At 40.3% G+C, this 24,292-nt stretch overlaps 1 protein-coding gene across 12 annotated transcripts in view; it reads left to right on the forward strand.

Moving 5' to 3' along the window:
• The first annotated feature begins 2,545 nt into the window (after positions 1-2,545).
• The window catches only part of CDC14B (cell division cycle 14B), a 70,575-nt gene continuing 48,828 nt past the window's right edge, over positions 2,546-24,292 (forward strand). For 6 of the 12 annotated variants that reach the window (XM_039543913.1, XM_039543914.1, XM_039543917.1 and 3 more), the window contains exons 1-3: positions 2,547-2,855; positions 17,756-17,849; positions 19,008-19,083. In XM_039543913.1, coding sequence (XP_039399847.1) covers positions 2,708-2,855; positions 17,756-17,849; positions 19,008-19,083 — 318 coding nt within the window. In that variant the 5' untranslated portion in view covers positions 2,547-2,707. Of the gene's footprint in view, positions 2,856-17,755; positions 17,850-19,007; positions 19,084-24,292 lie in introns of all 12 variants that reach the window. The other 6 variants (XR_005600257.1, XM_039543916.1, XM_039543915.1 and 3 more) reach the window with 3 other exon arrangements.

A 24,292-nucleotide genomic window follows, 5' to 3' on the forward strand; every position in this document is an offset into this window, starting at 1 on the left:
TTTTGCTTTTAGGTAGGATGACCAGATAGCAAATATGAAAAATCAGGACAGAGTGTGGGAGGTAATAGGTGCCCATATAAGAAAAAGCCCCGAATATCGGGACTGTCCCTATAAAATTGGGACATCTGGTCACCCTACTTTTAGGACAGGAAGCCAAGCCTATCTTTTTGGTCAACCATCTGTTTGCCTGGACCACAGCTATGTAGGGGTTTCTTTTATGGTAGACTCGGGTCACTGCACAGAACTATCACACCAGCTGACTACCTCAGCATACTAAAATGTGCAGACTTTAGGCAGGCTTTATCAAATACAAAATCATTAATCATAAACTAGAGATTGAAATAGGGAGACACAAAACAGACTTCAAACCCAGAGAGATGCAGCACAACTAGTCTGATGGAGAGGAAACTGAGATGGAGGGACACTCTACTTCAATGTCCAAAATACAATAAGGTGCAAAAAAGATATTTCTTCAAAACACTAAAAATGATTAAAGGTTTTTATGTAAAAGCAATGAGAGAAAACTGTCTAAACCTAGGAGAATGGAGAGAGACAGCAGAGATGGCATCACAGTACATAGCAGCCTGTCTCTGGATTGAGAGTGGACAGAAATGACAAACGGAGACAGGAAAATATATCACACATACACTGTGAAGCCTTATCCTGGGAAAAGTATACCTTCCTCTGACAGCTCCCTGAGGAATTTGTCTCTTCCTTATGCTTTGGCAACACTTGTATTGGTTCTCATGCCAATAAAATATTATTAAATGGACTTGAATTGCTTACTCTTAATGTATGGTAATAGGTATATTACAATTAAAAATAAATCTAAAATATTCTATTCTGACAAAGTCCATTTTATGTAGAAACAGATGTTCTTTTCATAATAGCAAATTCCTTCCCCTACATTGCTGTGTGATAAACTGTGTGCCAGTTGGCTGGCACTCTCCGCCTCCAGAGATAGCTGAATCTCAGCGGCGTAGTATGTGTAGTCTGTGACTCTATTTGGAATTCTTTGGTATGTAAGGTGCTATATAAACATAAAACATTATCTAGGGCACTCTAAGAAGAGAGGATAAAAAGGTTTTCTATGTGAGTGTGGATGTATCAGAAGTTATTATTAATTATTTTTTTCTTTGAATTGTAGGGGCACCCCATTTATTGACCAGGACCCTAGTGTACTAGGTACCGTACAAATACAGAATGAAAAGGCAGTCCCTATCCCAAAAAGCTTACATAGGTGTGTTGGGGGTATATGAATGTGTAAAATGAAGGGCCAGACCTAGACCAAATGGCGCCCCAGGCGAAAAGTGTCTTTGTTGCCCCCCTCCATTTGTTATACTTTTGAATAATTTACAGCACCTTGAGCCCAGTCCCCCTCAAGCCCAGTACCCACGCGGTTGCCTGGGTTGCCTGCTCCTAAATCCAGCCCTGGTAAAATGTGTGTGTGGCATGCTGGGCATGAATGGGTGTGCATATGGGGCAGTATAGAGAGACTGAATAGGTGTGGGGGTATGTGTATGAAGTCATACAGTGGTGCTGGAAAAATCTGTATAGCGGCAGTGGTGTTGAGAGCCATTGAACCAAACTGTAAACCCCATATATGTTGGAAACCATTTCAAGCCAACTCCAGAACCCCTAGTTCCAGCACCTGTGAAGACGTGAGAGATATGTGAAGTTATATTTTATATAGAGAAGGGCGTATCTGAGGTGTGTAGGCTAGTATGGGGGTGGGAGGAATAGATGTATGAGTGTACATGGGCGTTGTATATTTAATGGTGTAAGGAAAGGGTGTATTTCAGTGTGTACTGTGATGTTTATATGTATAAGCAATAGGGTGATCATACTTCCTGTTTTGGCTGGAACAGTCCCTTTTTGAAGCCCCATCCTGGCTATCCTGACTTTTTTGGGCAAAAGTGGGCATTTGTCCGGTTTGTTCTTGCCAACTTGATCAGTTGGCAAGAGAAAACAGGACAAATGCCCACTCTTGTGAAAAAGTGTGGTGCAGAGGAACGAGCAGGAGGGTGAGTGGAGATGCCAGCCCCACCTGGGGGCTGGGAGGAGGCAGGGCTTATGCGGAGAGCAGGTAGGGTTTGAGCGAGCAGCGACGCCAGCCCCAGCATTTGGGAAATATGGTCACCCCAATAAAGGACCATAAGGTGGTGCATAGTGGTCTGTGTGGGGATATACAAAGGTGAAGGAACTTTTTATTATGTGTGTATGGTGCTTGGTACAATGGCTTTGGAGCCTCTGGGCAGCCTGGCAACAGAAATAATATAGACCAACATATATGTATATATGTGCGTGTGTGTGAGAAAGGGTGAAGTGGCACACAGCAGGGTGTGTCGGTGCAGGAGGTTGACGCATGGAGCCACATCGAGGGTCATATGGAAACGGTGGATGCAGGCACGTGGGAGGGTCACACCGCCCTTTGCCCCAGCATACCCGTAATGAGCATTTACCACTATGACGTCACTTTATCCGACGTGATCGGGTCACGGTGACGTCACACTCCTCCCACCCAATCAGACGCGCGGGGGGGGGCGCGGAGGGCCCCCGCTGCGGGGAGGTGGCCGAGGAGCGTCCGCTGCTGCCGCGGCTGGCTCGGGGTCCCTCCCCTCAGGCAGCCCGAGCCCCGGCCCAGGGGAGCGGCTCAGCGCGGCAGGGATGAGCCCGGCTGCCTCGCACCCCCCGTAACGGCGCCGCCATGAAGCGGAAGAACTGGGCCGGGGCCCGGCGACACTCGGCCCCGGCGCCGCCGGCCGTGAAGAAAACTCGGAGCGCGGCGGCTGCAGCCGCGGGGGTGGAAGAGGAGCCGCCCCCGTCCGGGCCGGAGAGCTGCATGGAAATCACCGGTGAGCGGGGGCGCCGGGGGCGGGAGGCACCTTCGCCCGGCTTGCCGTGCCCGTGCAGGCATCTCTGACACCGTGTGCGCGGCGCGCAGCGGCAGGGTCTGTGTGGCGGGATTTGCGGAACTTGCTCGTCCCGCTCCACTGGAGGGAAGGCACCAGCCAGCTCTTCCCTCTCACCAGGCTTCAAAATAATGGGTCAGAGCAAAACCCTTCTCCCTGCGTCCACTTGCCTCTCGCAGCAGCCTCGGCCCCCGCCGCGCTTCGCTGTGCACGTTACAAGTTGCTGTCAAACTTTGTGGGAGCCGCCGCGTCGTGTGACAACTTCCGTGGGTTTTGTTTGCAACGCTAGACCCAGAGCGGAGGGGGCTTGGCAGGTGGTTCACGGGTCTCCCTGAAATCGAAGAGAAAATATGTAGGTCTCCCGTGGCCTGAAATGCCTCTGCAGAGTGTCTGCCGTTTAAAAATCATTAGCAGAATGCGTTAAACATGCATAGGAGTGGCCTACTCATCCTGTCTTGCAGGACTGACTTTAATTTTGGGCTCAACAAAGAATCAGGTGTAAAATATTCTGCGTGAAATTCCTGGTTTTGCTTTTCCTGAGTCCTAAATGAAAGGAGTGCCTGCAAGAAAAGGAAACCACCTCTTTCATCTCCTGCTTCTTGCTGCTTCTTTTCTTCTTTCCCCTTCCCACCCACCTCTCTTTTTCCTCAGGGCAGCCTCCAGTACAGGGGAACAATGCTTTGTTGTCTTTTGCCGACTCACTTAATAAATGCTTGCCTGACTGGCTGTTGTCGATACAATAATTGTTTTACACAAATTTCAATGTTAGATGTTTTTACCATAACAGAAAAAATGCAGACAAAAGTGCCTCTGATTTAGCATTCTTATCCACATCACAGAAGTCCAGAAATGGCCACTTTTAAAGGGCAGCACTAGAAACTTGCACTATTTTACAGTACTAATGGAAAAGAAGAATGGAAATATAGTTCAACCTGTCAACCTTCTTAGTCTTCTGTGTGAACATATGGTGTGGTCTGTAATATACAGGAGGTCAGACTAGAACAATGGTTCCCAAACTTTTTGTATTAGCAACTCCTTTCAGACAGCAAGCCTCCCCTTATAAATTAAAAACACTTTTTTATATATTTAATGCTATTTTAAATGCTAAATTTATAACCAAATTGTTTAAAATAAATCTAACTTTTCTTACTACTTTTAAATTAAGACTAAAACATTTTTTATCAAATTATTATGAGCAGAATTTTTTATTTTAAATAGTTACTATTCAATACTGGGAGCAAGGGGTGAAGAGACTTTGTCAGTATCACTTTTCACAGCAGACTTAGTGCCCCACTGCCACTCTGACTTCTGTGCTGCTCTGCCTTCAGAGCTGGGAGGCTGTGAAAAATGATATTAACAAACATACAAATATCACTTTCCAGAGCAGACTTACTAGTGCTATGTGTTCCCCCTAAGGCAGTGGTGGGCAGCCTGCGGCTTGCAGGCTGCACGCTGCCTGTCAGGGTAATCTGCTGGCGGGCCATGAGACAGTGTTTACATTAACCGTCTATAGACATGGCCGCCCACACCTCCCAGTGGCTGCGGTTCGCCATTCCCAGTCAATGGGAGCTGTGGGAAGTGGCAGCCAGCACATCCCTGTGGTTCATGCTGCTTCCCGGAGCTCCCATTGGCCAGGAATGGCGAACTGCGGCCACTGGGAGCTGCAGGGTGGCCATGCCTGTGGATGGTTAATGTACACACTGACCTACAACCTGCCAGTGGATTACCCTGACAGGGCTGCAGGTTGCCCACCACTGCTCTAAGGTGTGTGCCTCTGCGGCTGCACAAGAAAGCACCTAATTAGTGGAGCGGGGCAGGCGCACAGCCACGGGTAGGCCTGGACCCTGGAAAGGATGTGTAAGGTGAGGTGAGGGGGAGTAGAGGGTGGGTTGGGACAGTGGTGGATGGGAAGCTTGGGGCATGCAGGGCTAGGGTAAGGAGAGATGCCTCTCCCCCCAGGCCCAGGACTGCAGCGGGGAGAGATGCTTTTCCCCACTGCTGCCTGCTCACTCTTTCTGCAGTAGAACCACACCAGTTTGGCTGGGTTATACAGAAGGGTAACAGGATTTGGTACCTTGACATGTTCAGTATATCTAGATGCATAGGAAAAGAGTCAATGTTGTCCTATTCAATTACTGACAAAGCCATGATCTGATTCTCTAGCAGAAAGTATTATAATATAATCTTGCAAATTAGAAAACTGGCTTTTACAATTCACATGCTAAATGGCAGTTATCTACATATCTCTTGTAACAGAAATTATAGAAGGCCCTGTATTCCTTTTTAGCAAAAATTAATAGATAATATATAGATTAGTGAGAATGAATACATAGCAAGGTCAACTTCATTTGCAGCTTCAGCAACCCTTAAGTATGACCAGCAAATTAGGTTTGTTTTTTGTATTGGTGGTGCACATCTGCACATTATCTCAATATTGGTGCTGGACATAACAAAATTCATCCCGCACGTGGATGAAAAAAATTAGAGGGAACATTTCTAGTGCCCCATTGCCACCATTACTTCTGGGCTGCTGCTGGTCACAAGCACTGCCATCAGAGCTGAGTAGCCGGAGAGTGGCAGCTGCTGGCCAGACTCCCAGCTCTGAAGGCAGCATCACTACCAACAGCAGCACAGAACTGCGGAAGTAAGGGTGGCAATGTCATGCCATGCCATTCCTATTTCTGCCTAAAGTTTGACCTTTGTGCTGGGATGGGGGCTAAGGCAAATTTTAGGGTGGCTATAGCCCTTGCAAACCCCCCTTGAGCTGCCCCGCCTGGGTGTCTAACTGTTAAATTATAATTTTTGTTTTTGCTGATCCCAGTGTTCTGCTTGGTTTGCAGTTTAATGCAGCTCTTCAACTGCTGAACAGTCAAGCCCTCTAACGTTGTCTCGGCCCCACTTTTTCAGTCACAAGCCAACAAAGCTGCTTGCATGATACTACAATCCCCAGAGTCCAATTTCCTTAAAGTGGTGAAAATACAAATACATATTTTGTTTAGGATCAATGATTACTGCATTATATGTTTACGATACTTTTTGAAGTAAATACACTACATTGCAATGGAAAGGTGTGTGTAATTTTCTTATAGAAGTTGATCTGTTTCATGCAGGTACGCGTGACCCCCATGTAATAACCCTGCCACCCCGTGAGAGGTTGTGTTGTAATTGCCAATTTGTGTTGTAATTGCCCCTGGACTAGATGATCTGGTGGTCCCTTCTGGCCTTAAACTCTGTAACTGTATGTTTTAAAAATTGATATTTGGTCTTTGGAAATAAATTAAAATCATGCTTTTTTTCATAAAACAACCTAGTTCTTTGTCTGCCCTTATCTCATGCTCTCTGCCTTACCAAAGAAAATGGTGGGTAAACCTCAGGCTCCACTCCTCTAGGCAGCTCTGCACAAACTGCTCAACCTGCAGAGAGTCTCAGTGCCTTCAGTTGTGCTTCGTTTTGGCAAAGGAATCTGCCTCTGTGGAGCAGCATGCAGGGTTTGGGTTGCTCTTTTCTAGTTTAAAGGGATATTTGAACTCTAGTTAGTTTAAATTTTTTTTAATACAATTGGGTATTGTAGCTGCCCTTCAATCTCCTTGCCAACTTTTCAGAATATGACTTACTTAAAAAAATACACAAAACCCTTTCCTCTTCCTGTGTGACAGACCCATGCAAATAGGAAACTGTCTATAGAAGAGAGTGAAACTGAGAATACACAAAGTAAACAAACTGGGGGGAAAAAGTCTCTGTTACAGTGATGTAGGTGGTACTTGTAACAATAGCTGGTTTAAATAATAGATTTAAGTGTTGTTGTTTTTTCCAATTAGTTGATGGTTTCCCTTAAATTAAAACAAAGCTAGAAATGACATGTTAAGGTTCACACAATTTTATCATGGAAAAACATATAACATTTTGGGGACAGGGCCTGGTGGACTGAGTATATAAACTCAAACTGTGCCAGACTCCCATTTTAAAACAAACCAAACAAATGGTGTTGGAAAGTAATCCAAAATAGTCCAATCTAAAATAAAAATATTGTTAGGTTTTGTCTACACAAGGAAATTTACTGATACAAATACACTTCTGTAGTTACACTGGTATAACTCCCTGTGTGGACACTTGTATTCCAGAATACTAGTGTCTTTTTCCCCAGGGTTTTTTATATTGCCTCCAAAGTGACATAAACTTAACTGGAAAACGCACTTTAATTCTGGAATAATAGTGTCCACACAGGGAGTTTTAGCATAATAGTTCTGCTGGTAAATTCCCCATGTAGACAACTGTTAGCAACTAGACAACTAGCATTCCTACCATTTCACATGGCATCACAATGCACAAACCTTAGTTCATCTAACTAAAGACACAAAAGACGTAAAGCCCCAATCCTGCAAATACACATACTAGTAAATGGGACTCTGTCCAGGCTAACAAATATGCTCTAAAGCATCTATTTGCAAAATCAATGCCAAAATACTTGTGCATGTTGCATGTTGCCCTCTCCTTTTCTCCTAATGCAACAGCTTTAAAGAAACCTAAATATTTTTAAATCCTTGTAATCTGTGGTGTAACAAATCATGGTGGTCTGATGTCGCATGCATGGATTACAAATTCTGTTGTGCATTATATTTGGGTGTTTAATACTACAATTTACTCTTTGTCAGTTTAAGCTTCAGTAAGTATTCTTTTAAAAAAATATTTCTGATATTCAGTTTTGCTTTTTTACCTTAACTCTCTCCAGGGCAGTCCTAACATCTTTTGAGATGTTTTACTCTAGTGGTGTAAAAAAGGGCACGGGCTGGGAAAACACTGCAGATTTTCCCATATTCCTGTGAATGCAGGTAGGTACATGCCACATTCCAGGAATAATATCCCTGATGTTGGGAAATGATTGACTAAAGAATACAATTCCTTAAAGTTTCCATTGTGCTATATTACAGTGGATTTCAAATTTCATCATTTTTTCTTCAACTAATGCATAACACTCAGATAATGTGAATTTTATTTGCCAAAACTGAACAGACTCATCTCCACTTATTAGATGTAATCTCCCATGTCTTTCAAAATGATAGCTATATACAATCCAAAGAAATTGTAGAGATTTTATTTAAGATGGGTAGGCAGTTTTTGATTTCCTATCTTTGGTATGTATGTTCTGTACAGTTCTCTAGCTTTACCTGAGAAATAAGATTCTAAAGCATGTTGTATTGCATTGTAACTTTCCATCAAAATTATTTAGACTTTTAGCAATAATTGCAATTTGCAAAATGACTAATACTTTGGAATAGGGCTGCCAAGCAATTTCAGAAATTAATTATGATTAATTGTGCTGTTAAACAATAATAGAAGACCATTTTTATTTAAATATTTTTGGATGTTTTCTACATTTTCAAAAATACTGATTTCAATTACAACACAGAATACAAAGTGTACAGTACTCACTTTATTTTTGATTACAAGTATTTGCCCTGTAAAAAACAAAAGAAATAGTATTTTTCAGTTCACCGCATTATGTATTCTACATAATTCTACATTTGTAAGTTCAGCTTTCATGATAAAGCAGTTTCACTACTGTACTTGTACTGTACACTACAAGTACGGTAGTGAAATTGCTTTATCATGAAAGTTGAACTTACAAATGTAGAATTACGTAGAATAAAAAAAACTGCATTCAAAAATAAAATCACGTAAAACTTTAGAGCCTACAAGTCCACTCAGTCCTACGTCAGCCAATCACTCAGACAAACGAGTTTGGTTGCAATTTGCAGGAGATAATGCTGCCTGCTCTTGTTAATAATATCACCTGAAAGTGAGAACAGGTGTTCGCATGGCACTGTTGTAGCCGGTGTCACAAGATACTTACATGCCAGATGCGCTAAGGATTCATATGTCCTTTTATGCTTCAACCATCATTCCAGAGAACATGCGTCCATGCTGAAGATGGGTTCTGCTCAATAATGATCCAAAACAGAGCGGAGTGATGCCTATTCATCATCTGAGTCAGATGCCACCTGCAGAAGGTTGATTTTCTTTTGTGGTGGTTTGGGTTCTGTAGTTTCTGCGTCTGAGTATTGCTCTTTTAAGACTTTTGAAAGCATGCTCCACACCTCTTCCTCTCAGATTTTGGAAGGCACTTCAGATTCTTAAACCTTGGGTCGAGTGCTGTAGAAATCTCACCATTGGTATCTTCTTTGCGTTTTGTCAAATCTGATGTGAAAAGTGTTTTTAAGACAAACGTGCTGAGTTGTCATCATCTGAGACTGCTATAACATAAAATATATAGCAGAATGTGGGTAAAACAGGACAAGAGATGTACAATTCTCCCCCAAGTTCAGTCACAAATTTAATTAACATATTTTTTAACCAGCATCATCAGCATGGAAACATGTCCTCTGGGATGGTGACTGAAGCATGAAGGTACATACAAATGTTTAGCATATCTGGCACGTAAATACCTTGCAATGCCGGTACAAAAGTGCCATGTGAACGCCTGTTCTCACTTTCAGTTGACATTGTAAATTAAGAAGCAGGCAGCAGTATCTCCCGCAAATGTAAACAAACTTATTTGTCTGAGCGATTGGCTGAACAAGAAGTAGGACTGAGTAGACTTGTGGACTCTAAAGTTTTACATTGTTTTGTTTTTGAGTGCAGTTATGTAACAAAAAAAAATTCGACATTTGTAAGTTACACTTTCACGATAAAGAGATTGTGCTACAGTACTTGTATGAGGTGAATTGAAAAATACTATTTCTCTTTATCATTTTTACAGTGCCAAAATTTGTAATAAAATAATATAAAGTGAGCACTGTACACTTTGTATTCTGTGTAATAGAAATCGATACATTTGAAAATGTAGAAAAACATCCAAAAACATGTAATAAATTTCAGTTGGTATTCTATTGTTTAACAGTGTGATTAATTGCAATTATTTGTTAGTTAATCGCGTGAGTTAACTGTGACTAATCAACAGCCCTGCTTTGGAGTCCTTTTATTTAGGATGGTGTACTTTTTTTTTTTTTTTTTTTTACATTGAGAAGTACTGTAAGGTCTGCAGTCTGCTCATGCTTTAATTCTGTCTCTCTTTACTTAAGCTGTCACTTGGAATTTTAATAAAATATTCTGTTGGTTTACTATATGCCTTGATAATTTCTTTTTAAACAATGTAATTTACAATTCTTTCTTGATAGTGTTGCATTATGGAGAAAACAGAATTTTCTGGAATGTTAGGAACATTTTTTTTATTGAGACTTTTGTTTTTCAGACTGTTGTTTGTAAACATTTTTCAGTGATTTTTCATTATAAATCTCTCTCATTACAAGAGAAGTATGTAATTATTTATCAGCATGACCTCATTTTCTTACGACTCTTTCAAAATCTTCCTTGGTTTGAGAAACTGGTTAAGGCTTTTGTTGTCTAATCCAGTGCTGAAAGTGTGGGAACTCAGTTCTCTCAGATTTACGTGTCTGTTACATGGGAGCAGCAGAGAACAGAGACTCTCTCCCTATATATATTATTTTAGGGAAAGTAGGGCCATGATTGTGGAACAGATATGATCAGTCTGGGAAAAAACCCTTTTTATATTCAAACAATGTCTTTAACTTTATATTTAATTTTAACCTGTGTCCTCATATTCTTGTTCAGAAAGTATGCTGATACTTGGTTTCTGTCATGGTTACCAGTTTTATCATCTCTTGGCTTTGATTTCTGCAGTGATGAGTGAGTTCTTTATAATATGACTGATTGAAAAACTTCAGTTTTATGTAAATTAGTATGGCATCACATAGTGTTATACCTGTATGTTATCTATTGCATCTTTTTGATAACTCTAGGTTTAGAAAGAATTGTTTGGATTCTCTGAACCTTAACTTTTAATAAATATTGTGTACATAATTCACTTACTACTAGTACAGCAAATTACTCCCAGACTATGTTCTTTATTATTTGGCATATGCAGTGCAGTCAAGCCAATCCAAACCATTCTTATCAACAATGTTCCAGGCATGAAGACCTCCAGGATAATAATCTTTATAATTCAGTATGAGCAAGACCATTTCAGATTCAAATAATTTAAGGTTTGTTAAAGTCTGTAATATCTTATTATTTAAAAATGCACTCTCTTACGCATTTATCTTCTGAGGGACTTGTTAGCTGCCTTACCATCAAGTTCAAGACCTTACACTTGTTCTTTTGACAAAATGACTCTTCAATCTTCAGACACCAGAATAGTCTCTCTGGTAAGAACGGGCATGTTTACTTGCTGTCTGATATTAAAGTGCTGTTGTGTATTAGCTGCCTTTTGAATTCAAAGTTCTGGCTATAAAGACTTTGACTTGCAGATCCCTAGAGACATCAGGATTGTTGTGGGTGACGGAAAGGAGAATATTTTTAGGAGGTGCTATTCATTCCTTTTCCAGAATCAAGTAAATAAGATCATGAAGGGGAAGCTGCTGGTATCCTGCTGATACCCTGCATAGATATTTTCACAGCTCATTGCCTGCTTGTAGAGACAAGAAATACTTCCTTCTGTGAGGCAACCAGCCCTACTCTTCCATCCCTCTGACACAGGATTAGCAAACTCCCCTTAGCTTCTGCCAGCGTAAAATTAAGCTTTGTTTTTCATCACAAACTTTCTTTTCTATTGAAATAATGTATATGAAAAATAGTTTTCAGATTTGTTGTAAATAAAACAAAATGCCTGGCTTTTAACTTTAAGATGCACAACTTTTATTTAAATAAGTGGAAGAAAACGTAAGTCCTTCTCCTGCAATCAGGACCCTTACAGAGACCCTCTGACTTAATTTCAGTTGTAATCATTTCATAGTGGGTATAATAGTGCTGTTTAAAACTGTAATAGGTTAATACTTGGTTATTGTAAAACAGAGCCAGAAATGCTTTTGAGGAAACCTGAATAAAATAGTTCTGTTGAGTAGTTTCTCATCCTGTCATTGAGGCCAAAATACTCAGCATTGTAGTGAGATAGCAATCTGAGTAGGCAAAAGTAAATAACGTAATTCTGTTCTGAAATTACTTCATTTTATATTCCTTTTCTTAAATTTTCCAGTAGGGAATACCTTAAAAATATGGAGTTTATTTGCAGTTTTATTGCAGATCAGTTGTTGTGAATACTGACAGCTTCTCTGCGTGATGGCATTTAATACATACAGGTTTTATTTTTAGGTTGATGTGTAAATTAAGAATATTAAGCTTGCATTTCTTAAATGTATTCAGCTGTTCTGAATATAGCAACAATTAAAATGATCCAAAGATAGCAATGAATAATAAAGGGATAACAGCCATTTAATAGTCCATGCATATTGTTCACCCATAATCTGAATCCCATTAAAGTGAGTAAGTGTGAAATGGGATTCAGATTTTGGGTGAACAATATGCATGGACTATTAAACTGCTGTTTCTACTTTATTTTGAACTACTATTAGATTATTTTAATTATTTGAAACATAAAAATCTGTGTTTTAAACAAATAATTGAGTCCTTTTCTTGAATGGACATAAAGTGGAAAAGCTAAGCCAGCCAAATACACTTTTTTTTTTTAATAGGTTGTCAGAAGCTGTTTACGCTGTGTTCAGTGTAAAGAAAAATAGCACTTGTAATGCCAATATTAGAGACTCTCCAGTCAGTCTTTTTCTTTTGGAATTGTTTGTGGTATGAACACAAAGTTTAGAATTAACATATTATGAGTTTTGATTTAGGCTTAACACTGTAAGTGACTCTATTTAAATAAGGGATTTTTTCCCCCTTTAATGTACAATGAAGGCCCAGTCTATGCTTAACTTTTGCTGGCATAGCTATGTCAGTCAGGGTGATTTATTTTTCCCTCATCCCTGACTGACTTAGATGTACGAGCAACTATCCTAGATGCAGTTATACCAGTAAAAAAGTTGTATAGCTTATTTAATTCAGGAAACTAGTAGTATAAGTTATACCTCCAAAAGCATTCTTTTATTGGTATAAATTGTATCTTCCCCAAAACTGACATTTAGTGTAACTTATGGAAGATGTAAGTACTTTAAGAGAATAATGTGATCAACATTTGACAGTGAATTTTTTTTCCAGGCTAACCTAAGGGTTTGTTTCATAAGAACATAAGAATGGCCATACTGGGTTGGACCAAAGGTCCATCTAGCCCAGTATCCTGTCTTCCAACAGTGGCCAATGCCAGGTGCCCCAGAGGGAGTGAACGAAACAGGTAATCATCAAGTGATCCATCCACTGTCACCCATTCCCAGCTTCTGGCAAACAGAGGCTAGGGACACCATCCCTGCCTATCCTGGTGAATAGCCATTGATTCTCCATGTATTTCTTTCTTTTTTGAACCCTGTTATAATCTTGGCCTTCACAACATCCTCTGGCAAGGAGTGCCACAGGTTGACTGTGTGTTGTGTGAAAAAATACTTCCTTTGGCTTGTTTTAAATCTGCTGCCTATTAATTTCATTTGGTGTCCCTTAGTTCTTGTGTTTCAAAATGAAAGGCGCACATTTTCAAACACAGAGTCCTAAAGTTAGGCTCATTAGTTCATATTTATACAGGGCTTTGGAGTGGAGCCCGGAGCAGTGGAGCTGCAAGTTTTTGCCTGGAGCTTGCTCCGGAGCCATAAAATCACTCCAAAGCCCTGTATTTATATACCTAAACAAGTTATTTGATTTTCAGAAATGCCAAATCACTTATTTAGGGTGAGATTTTCAAAGAGGCCTAGGAGAGTTAGGCACCTAATGCTCACTGACTTTCTGCAGGATTTGGACACCTAACTCCCTATGGGCTCCCTTTAAAAACTTATCCTTATTTTCTAAATACAGACTCCAAGAACCTAATTTAAAACACCTGTTTTTTGGAAAGTTTTGGCTGGAAGCTTCTATCTTGCTTGAGGAAATCCTACATTATTTTTTTGTTGTTGGTTGTTAGTGTGATTGATTCGTGGCTGTTTTTTTTTTTAGGTTTGTTTTTTTTAATTGTCTGTCTTTATGCATCAATAAATTGAACTGATTAATCTAGAAACAAATGTATGAGAGAATGAGTGGACATAAGAGAAAGGAGGCTGTTTCAGTCTAATCAATAAGTTTTTGGCTGCAGTGCCAACTAAGCTTTACAAACTAATTGAATGAAAAATTATGTTGTACTAGTCAAGAATTCTAATAATGTCCGTGGATTATCATCATGAATGAGAAAACTAAATCCTTTGGATTTTGTAGTTTTAAAATAAATTCTAAAGCTGAGTGAAAAAGATACTCTGCAAAGTTTTAGTGCAATTGTCAAATATTCTTTTAAGCATTGATTAATACCTGTGATATTAGTATGCAAACATATGGGTCTGAGCACAGCAAAAAATCTTGGCTGAGTGAAACAAGTCCTGATAAAACCCATTACTTTACTGCAAATCAGTTATGAAGTATTAAACTACACTAAACATTTGGCCTGCACATGCGAGAGTGGCAACATTTGTATTGTCATGACATCTTCATATTCTTTCTCCTTGAGTGTACACACTTTCTGGGTGACATTTTCAAAAGAGACATAATCACATAGTTTTTGTAAATCCTGCCTATTGCATCTTTAGGCACTTAAATATATTTTTTAATCTGGCCCATAGGCTCCTAAATCACATGGATATTTTAAAACATTTAAATTCTTTTGGCTTGAAGATATCAAAAAATGACGTGTCATTTATATATGGCCAGTGTTTAAAAATGCTTATGCTATTCTGAAATAGTACTTTGCTGCACATTTGTGCATTTCACAATTTCACTTGAGGATCAAAAATACTGGGGCTAACTTTGTACTCTGCGGTCAAATGTTGGCTTATACATTCCATTAGTGCAGTTTCACAACACAGCTAAAGATTTCAAGATTTTAATGAGGCTACAGTAAATGAAGATTTTTAGCTCAAGATGTAATAAGTGAATGAGCAGAATCTTTGAGGAAGGGAGAATACAAGAGAAGTAATGTAATTTATGAAAAAATATGCATTTACACTTATTTAGATATCTATTTTAATATTGCAATAAATCTGTCATTTCATGCACTTTAACAGGGTAAAACATAAATTCCATCATTCAGGCTCAGATTTTATCTGTATATTTACAGTGTTGTTTTTCCAAAGAAAAAAAGTATTGGTATACTGCTGCAAGGCAGTTTTTATGGCCTGATTACCAGCAGCAATGCAACATACAGCTGCTACTTACAAAAATTTTGAAGTTCAATTTGATACTCTTATAGCATCAATATAAAACAAATTCAGATATGAATTAGTGGCAATTGCATTTTGCCTGTTCTTAAAATAACTATACAAATGTGAAAAGATGTAGGGATGCATATTCTTTTATTTTTAAATAGATGCTACTCACGTAACTCTCAGGGATTTCTTTTTTGTGTATTGGCACACCATGCTTTTTCGAATGAGCGAAAATTTACAGGGGTTAAACTCCAAAATAACTATGGAATCAAACTACTGAACGCCAGCCTCGTCAGTCAATTCCATCCGCCGCCGCTCCGCTTAAAGCTCCTTCGTGCTTTAACTCTTGCATTTTGTTTTTCTGCTATTTCTCCTTTTCAACCTGCCCCGCCCCTTCTCCCAATTCCGACATGGCTCTTCCCTTTCACGTTTCCTTCCACTCTTCTGGGAGCGTAGTTTAGTCCTGCCACTCCCAGAAAAAGTTAGGAACTGGAGCAACTCTTCCTCTCTAGCATGGGGAACGGGAAGGTCTTTTTGTAACCTGTCGATGCTGCTCCTTCAGGTGGCCACTGAAGAGCAACGTGAGGCACAAGGCCCACCCTCAAACCAAGGAATTGGTTTTTTTTCGTTTCTTTTTGGACACTTATCACTGTTTTGAGCGGAGCGAAAATGGTTTATGAGCAGCTTAATGTCTTTAACAATAGCCGCACCCTTGTTGTGTTTGCAAGGCCCTGGGCTTAAGGATTTTGAGCGCACCGCTTGCAGGGAACACCAGAGGGGCCACGCCACCCTGGTACGTGCACTGCAGGCAGATGCCCAGTTGGCAGCGCAGCGCGGTGCTGGATGAGGGGGCTGTAGTCACACCGTACAGTGTGGGGACAGGCCCTCGTTTAAAAATAACACTCAAGGAGCGCGCTGCTGTCCTGCGCTCCCCGGCGCTAACGCGGTCCCTTCGAAGCAGCGGGTGCCGGAGGCGCCTTGCGAGGCCGGGCGGTCTCCCCTGCAGCCGCAGGCCGCGGGGTGGGGCTTCCCCTGGTGAGCTGTTTTCTCCGTAAGCTGGAGAGGAGCGGCCCGGGCCCTGCTGTGCCCCACTGGCTGCGCCGCCTGCCGGCCAATGGCTGCTGCGATGGGAGGACTCGCTGGCGAGAGCTCTGCGCTCACCGCCGGCGGGGGCAGCGATTGCCGAGGCTTGCGCGACGCGCTCTGGTTTTCTCCCCAGCTAGGGCTGGGATTTGTCTTGTGGGCGCATCAGGCTCGTTCGGGTTCGAGGACGCTTCTCTTTGGATGCCCGTAAGGAAGCTTCCGGAGCTGGAAAGTCTCTCTCGAGGAAGGGGACAGATGCGGGCCGAGCCCGCCGGCTGCTGGCGACCCACTTCTGGTCGTCGTGCCTGCTGAAGGAGCGCGGGTGGCGGGCTGGCCAGCGGGGCCCAGGGCAGACACCCCGGGGCTCACGCTGCATTTGGATGCGCCTCGAGTCGAGGCTGCACTTTAATCTTTAAAACTCTGCGGGGAGTGGCGCTTTCGTTTCCTCCGCGCTGTCAGACTCCAGTGACAAACGCAGCGGGCTGTTTGCGGGCTCGGTAACCTTGTGGGGGCTGGCCCCCTTTTCAGTGTTTGTAAGCGATGAGCGTCAGAAAGGAATCGCGCCCCTCTGTGGAGTTCGTCAAAGGTGAGCAACTTAAAATACCAGTTTGTGATTTTTTTCTGTTTTTGGTTTGTTAAAGAAACAAGTTTTCGAAACTCGTTTTGTAATCGTGCATGTGAACAAGAAGATCCTGCCGATGACATCGTCATAACTTTTACTGCACCGCTTTTGTCGCGTTTGCTGCTTTGAAACAAAACGCGTTTTCTTTTGTTTGAACTGTTATGAATGAATGTAAAGTGGATTTGGGAGGCACTAAACAACAGATGTCTGTAATTTCTTGGCCTTTTTCAGCCTGTTGATATTTTACCTAAGCTAGTTAAAAGTTAATACAAGTAAATCACATCTTGCGTAACAAATGCATGTGCATTGTCAAACAAAGAAATCTCACAGGAAGAATCCAAACTTGAGACCTTTTTCTATTTGTCATTTATCAGTTTTTACTGTGCTTCACTTTCCTCTTTGGTAACTTTTACACTCTCCTCCCACCTTCACCAGCACACCCCTAATAGACTGAAAATATCTTGTTTTAGGTTCCTATAATAAGAAGTGTCCAGGTCGTGTGTGTGTGGGGGGGGGGGGGGGGAGGCTGGTTGGTTGTTCTCTGATTTCAAAGGAGAGCCAAGTTTGCACCTCTCTGAACTGCAATAGTCAATAGACATATACCTATATATGCGTGTAAACGCACACAAAGCCTCCCAAACCGGTTATGGGAGGGCAGTCTGGTTATCCTCTGAACAACTTGTAAGTTTACTGGAGGAAAACCATAGAGAGCGTATTACTAAATCACAAGTAAGTTTTTAAACTATTTGGTAACCAAAACATAGCCTTTGAGCTTAATCATTGTCTTCCTTGTTGCCTAGCATCTGAAGAATAATGTCCTCTAATCCGGAAACCCTGAAAAGAAAATTTGATACTAAATTGTGACCATTTAAAGTTATTACATTTAAGAACATCATTTCAAGTTTTCTGTGGAAATTTGTAATGTTAAGGGTAGTATTAGTTTAAAATCTCTTGCATTTCAGGTCGCCTTTATTTTGCAATTCTCTGCCAAAAACCAAAGAGTGGTGTTGCAAATACACACTATTTCTGCATAGATGATGAACTTGTATATGAGAAGTAAGTACAGTCCTTATTCTTGTATTCTACAGAACATTGCAGTAAATTGGTAAGAAAAGCACTAATAAGCAAGTGATGTAATTCTTAGTCTATTTTTATTAGCGGTAGTTAAAACTTCTGTACCTATTATAGAAGTTTATGTATGGAGTTTATTTTCAAAACTAGTGTACTAGTCCCTGCTAATTTCACTTGCAATGGGAGCTTATACGTGAGAGGGCCTGGTGGCTCCTCACCAACTTCTATCTTGAAAAATTTCAGAAACTTTGTTTTTTACTTATACCTTATTCCTACTGGAAGATATTGGAATACTTTACAACAAGATAAAAAAAATTTAGAAGCATTAACTGAAATATTTAGCCAGAAGGGATGTTTCTAGTTGCCCAAATACCAAGGGTAAAATACCTAAACTTCCTAGAATAATAGATAGGGCAAAACCTGGCAGTTGCTGACTCAGCACTTCATGACCCCAGCATAGATACATTAAGTACTCTGTAGTGAACAGCATAGGTCTTTCAGATAAGTCCTTGACATTTTTTATTATTTATTTTATGATATCCCACATGGATATTAAAGGTCCCTTAGTACTTTTGAAAAAAATAAGGATATCTTTAGTTAAAAATTTCTATGCTCATGTTACTCAGGTTATGATGTTTTGTTTGTTTTCTGTATTTCAGTGGGGCTCTGTATACACTAGAGTGTTAGAGTGCTTTGAGGATTAATGAGTAATATAATATAAATAATATTTTAATGTGACTCTGATAGCTTTTAGCTAGTGCCAGCAGAAGCATTTTGGAATTAGTCAATAACCTTGTTTTTGAAGGCATGCTTTTGCGTTGTCGTTAAAATCAAGAGTTCCTAGTGCAATGCCAAAAAATGTTAGCTTACTGTGAGCTTTCAAAAGTTTGATCACTGCATCATTTCATTGACCTTTTAGGCGGTCTTGTGTGGAGAAGAAAGCAGAATAATTTTAAAAATGTTTTAAAAGCTGATGAAAAACTGCAGAACTATACTAACATGGCAATTTCAAGAAGTTTTGTATCTAGTATAATGTGTGCATTAATTATTAGTTTTCATTTGGTGCATGTGGATTTCTTTAAAATTATTTCTACAGAACAGATACAAGCAAAATGTTTTCTTTCTCCTCCCCCCCCCCCCCAGCTTCTACGCAGATTTTGGACCTCTCAATCTGGCAATGGCTTACAGATATTGTTGCAAGCTAAATAAGAAATTAAAGGTAAAAACTGTTTTGTACCAAATAGATATAAAATATTGGAATTAGCCCATTTGTAAAAATGGCGACGTGAAAAAATGTTCCTTGTTTGAGAAATATCTTCAAATTGATATGTGGATTTCCACTCAGGCTTGTGTTTTGGATGTGTACACTAAACTGTATGCAGTATATATTTGTGTTCTCAGATTAGGCCAGATTATATTTTCAGGCATGTGTGTGGAATGGAGGGAAGAGACAGAGTGAGGGATGTAAGAGGAGAACTATTTGCCTTTAGGATATAGTAGTTCTACAGTAATTATTGTGAAAGTGCAACTTCTAAGTATTAGTGCTGTTAGAAACAACTAGAAGAACTCTTAGTGGGCAAAGGTCTCTTTCAGTAGAAGGCCCCCTCCTCTGGAATTCAGTCTCCTTGGAAATCTGCCAAGGTCTAGTGAGTTTCAGGGCTCAGTGAGAGACACATTGATTTGATTTGGCTTCTGTTTGATTTGGGGAGCCACATTTTCTTTTTTAAAAATATATTTAGGGCTCACTCCTGCAAGGTGACTGAGCACCCTTACTCCTGCAGTTGTGGTAACTTGCTATCTCTGAGGAGGCGCTCTGTACCATTCAGAATTGGGCTCTTGGTAGATGTTATGTTTTATAGTATCTCTGTGAATCAAAATAATAAAGCCTTACATTTTCTATATCAATGCAAGTTATCCAATGCAAGTTAGTCAACCTCTAACAGAGGTTGGAGTACAAAATGTGTTAGGAAAATAAAAAATCTTACTAAAATTCATATGCGCTTTGCTTGTTCAAGAGCCCATTAGTCAGATCTTGAAACCCTACATTGAACTGTGAAAACTGGAAGTATGCAATACAATATTTCTTTAACAGAAAATCTCGGCATTTTGTGAATGTTCCTTGCTGTCTAGCTCTGGTGTCAAGCTGTCTGCTTCAGATTCATTGTGCCATATACACTACTATGTGTAGATTTGGTTAGCTATGACAATTTGCTCTGATTTTGCTTGAAAATTATTCCATGGAAGTTTCCATATTGTGATTTATTTTTAAATGGTTGGTTTGTCAGAGCAATATACTTGCATGCTAGATGTTTTAAAGGGATGTTCAGTGCAGAACTCATTCTACACTGATCATAGTGGTATCTGAGTGACTCATTTCACTTTTAAGCATTGTGGGCTGATAAGAGAAATTGTTCATTTGTAGTAAACATTTAAAACAAATTGCCATCACTTCATTAGTAAGCTTGTAATTTTCTATTGAAAATCCAGTTCTGTCTCCCCCAAACAAGGTGTATCATGGAGTTGGATGGTGGTTTAGCAAAATTTGAGGTGATTCAAACACAAGTGGTTTCTGATTTAGGACTTTAAGAATATGGATGGTAATTCATATTTTGAAAATTATTCTGAGGTTTCTGGTCAAGCTATATCACAGAAATAGCTTGCAGTAAAAATGTAGACTGTTTCGGAAATTTTACCCAATCTTGTCCAGGACCCTTGGCTAAGACAAATCCTGAGCCTATCTACCGTTTGAAAATGGGACTGGAGTGGTTATGAACATTTTATCTCTAGTGTACAGGACTATGATTGGTAAGTGAAAAATGTTGGAGTAATTTCATATAGATATTTTGAAACCTCATATGTGTCCTAGTAGAGGTTTAAAAACATTGCTAAAGATCTGATACTCTATAGAACCCTCTTTTGCAGTGCATAGCTTCAAAATATGAACTTGTAATGGGAGTTATTGTGTTATGGTTACTTTTCCTAACTTCATGGGGGAAGTCCCAGAATTCCTACTTCACCTGTTGTCATTGCTGGTGTTGCCTCTTGCCTGCCCATATCCTCCAATAACAGCCACTCAGAGCTGCTGTTTCAGGTTTTTTTCTAGCAGTGTTCATTTTTTTCCTTCATTCGCTTTCAGGGGTGGGTAGAGGCTTCAGTATAATCTTAATCTCCTAAAATTTCCTTCAGATACCCATTCTAGACTTCATAGCATTTACCAGCAGTGCCACCAGTAGAAACTGCCAGCATTCTCTGTCAGTATGTGAGCCAATACAGTTACCCTTTTCTATGCCCCCAGTGTCCGTAAACTTTCCTCGGAGTGAGAGTTTTGCTGAAGGGGAGGGAGGAATGTCTCCTCCAGCCAGGCAGTTTAAGAAATACTGGGGAACGTGTTTGTGTAGATGGGAAAAGAGAGAGGAGCAGTGCCTGCTTCTGAGTCATGGGCAATAGCAGCAGCAGAAGGCCTGTCTCAGAAGGTCTGATAGACTTAAATTTTGCCAAAATACTCAGATTCCATTGAATTGAAGAATCCAGTCTACATTATTCAACTTCTGTTATACTTACTGATTGTAATAGAGCACATACTTGTAACTTCTTAATAAGATTCACAGTATTGCCAGCTCCACAAGCTCTAAAACCATGAGACAGACGAAAATATTCATGTGACTAGTTTAAAAAAAACAAGATTTTTTTTTAAAACTTGCATTGGATTTATGTTTTGTTCTCAGATATTTGAAATAGTGGATGGAATTGCCCCTGTCAGGTGGGAATTCCTGATGTGTAATAAATATAAATTGGGAGACCTTTTTCTTTTTGGCTGATAGGTGGGGCTAATCCCATCCCAAGATATTGTCCTAGGCTCCCTGCAGCTCCCGCTGTTCTGCCCCGTCTCATGCTGTGCAGTCTCTGGACTCCCCCTTCCCATCAGGATAGCTAATGCCAAGTGTTCAAAAATCATGAGTCAGCCCCCGCCCCAAATCATGAGCTTTTAATGAGTAAATTTGGGGTGGCTTGTTCTTGTTTCCTGGCTTTGAGCCTTTAAAGTTCATGTTTCTAGGTGATGGAGAAAACCTTGAAAACTTTTTTTTAAATGAAAGCTGAGTGTCTAATGTAATTTTTAGACTCAAGGAGCTTTAAGAGAACCCCCTGATATATTCCAAGACTTGCAATTAAAATAGTGTGAGTTAGCAACTCTGAGATATTGCCCCTGCCCAGCTCCCTCTCCTTCCTTCTGTCCCCATATATTGCCCACACACAATTTCCCTCCATATAGGATTTTGAAAGTGGGAGAAAGAAAGGAGGAGAGAGTGCAACTGGGCTAAAACCTACTCCCAACAGGCTGGAGAGAAGGGGATGGGGGGAGACATACTCCTTGGATCCTTTCTCCCCCTGCCCATTGCTTGCCTTTGCTATGCTAACTGTTGGTGGGTAGGAGCTACCTGCTGGTCCCGATCCAGCTCCCCTTTTCTTTGCCTGTCCTCATGGACTGCTGCACCTGTGCTCTGCACAGACAGCAAAAGCAGAGAGGAGTAAAGATTCTGAAGAAGGCAGCAGTTAGAGCAGCAGCCTCTGCTGGTGGCAGCTGGGACTTCAGCCTATTGCCTGCAGCTCAGGCTCTCGACAGCTGCCTCTGTTGGATGCAGCCAGAATTTTAGCATGAGCTTCAGCTCAAATAGAAATTGTGAGCTGCCAGGAATTTGTGAGAAGGCAGTATTAATGCTGAAAAATGATGGGACTAATGAGAATGAACTAGCAGCACTGGATACAAATACCACATTAGATGAAAGGAGGAGATTGAGCAAGTATGCAGGGCAGAAGTTAAGGTTGGTTGTGGAAATATGTTTGATTTTTTGGAGTTTTTGAAAAATATTTACTTGTGTATGTCTGTTTTAAAATAACTACAACTTTCTAATGTTTCAATATCACATATTTAATATCAGTGTTGTAATATTTAAAATAACTGAAGAAAATACCACCAAAAAGAACACAGGAGCTTTTTCCTTCATCATAAAATTACTACTTTTCATGATGGAAAAATTATTAGGGCTGTTGATTAATTGCAGTTAACTCATGCAATTAACTCAAAAAAATTAATCATGATTTAAAAAATTAATCACAGTTTTAATCACACTGTTAAACAATAGAATACCAATTGAAATTTATTAAATATTTCTAGATGTTTTCTACATTTTCAAATATATTGATTTCAATTACAACACGTATCAGAGGGGTAGCCGTGTTAGTCTGGATCTGTAAAAGCAGCAAAGAGTCCTGTGGCACCTTGTAGACTGACAGACGCATTGGAGCATGAGCTTTCATGGGTGAATACCCACTTCGTCACATGCATCCGACGAAGTGGGTATTCACCCACGAAAGCTCATGCTCCAATTACAACACGGAACACAGTGTACAGAGCTAATTTATATTATTATTTTTCTTACAAATATTTGCACTGTAAGAATGATAAACAAGAGAAATAGTGTTTTTCAGTTCACCTCGTACAAGTACCATAATGCAGTCTCTTTATCGTGAAAGTGCAATTTAGAAATGTAGATTATTTTTTTGTTACATAACTGTACTCAAAAACAAAACAATGTAAAACTTTAAAGTGTACACGTCCACTCAGTGCTGCTACTTGTTCAGCCAATCGCCAAGACAAACAAGTTTGTTTACATTTACGGGAGATAATGCTGCCTGCTTCTTATTTACAATATCACATGAAAGTGAGAACAGGTGGTCGCATGGCACTTTTGTAGCTGCAATTGCAAGGTATTTACGTGCCAGATATGCTAAACATTCATATGCCCCTTCATGCTTTGGCCACCATTCCAGAGGACATGCTTCCATGCTGATGACGCTCATTTAAAAAAAATGCATTAATTAAATTTGTGACTGAACTCCTTGGGGGAGAATTGTATGTCTCCTGCTTTACCCACGTTCTGCCATATATTTCATGTTATAGCAGTCTCGGATAATGACCCAGCACATGTTTGTTTTAAGAACACTTTCACTACAGATTTGACAAAACTCAAAGAAGGTATTAATGTGAGATTTCTAAAGATAGCACTCGACCCAAGGTTTAAAAATCTGAAGTGCCTTCCAAAATCTGAGAGGGATGAGGTGTGGAGCATGCTTTCAGAAGTCTTAAAAGAGCAGTACTCGGACGTGGAAACTACAGAACCCGAACCACCACAAAAGAAAATCAACCATCTGCTGGTGGCAACTGACTCAGATGATGAACATGAACATGTGTCGGTCTGCTCTTCTTTGGATCGTTATCGAGCAGAACCCATCTTCCTCTGGAATGGTGGTTGAAGCATGAAGGGGCATATGAATCTTTAGCGCATCTGGCACGTAAATATCTTACGGCACTGGCTACAACAGTGGCATGTGAACGAACGCCTGTTCTCGCTTTTAGGTGACACTGTAAA

This window comes from Mauremys reevesii, linkage group 6 (assembly GCF_016161935.1).
Source record: "Mauremys reevesii isolate NIE-2019 linkage group 6, ASM1616193v1, whole genome shotgun sequence".
Lineage (NCBI taxonomy): Eukaryota > Metazoa > Chordata > Testudines > Geoemydidae > Mauremys > Mauremys reevesii.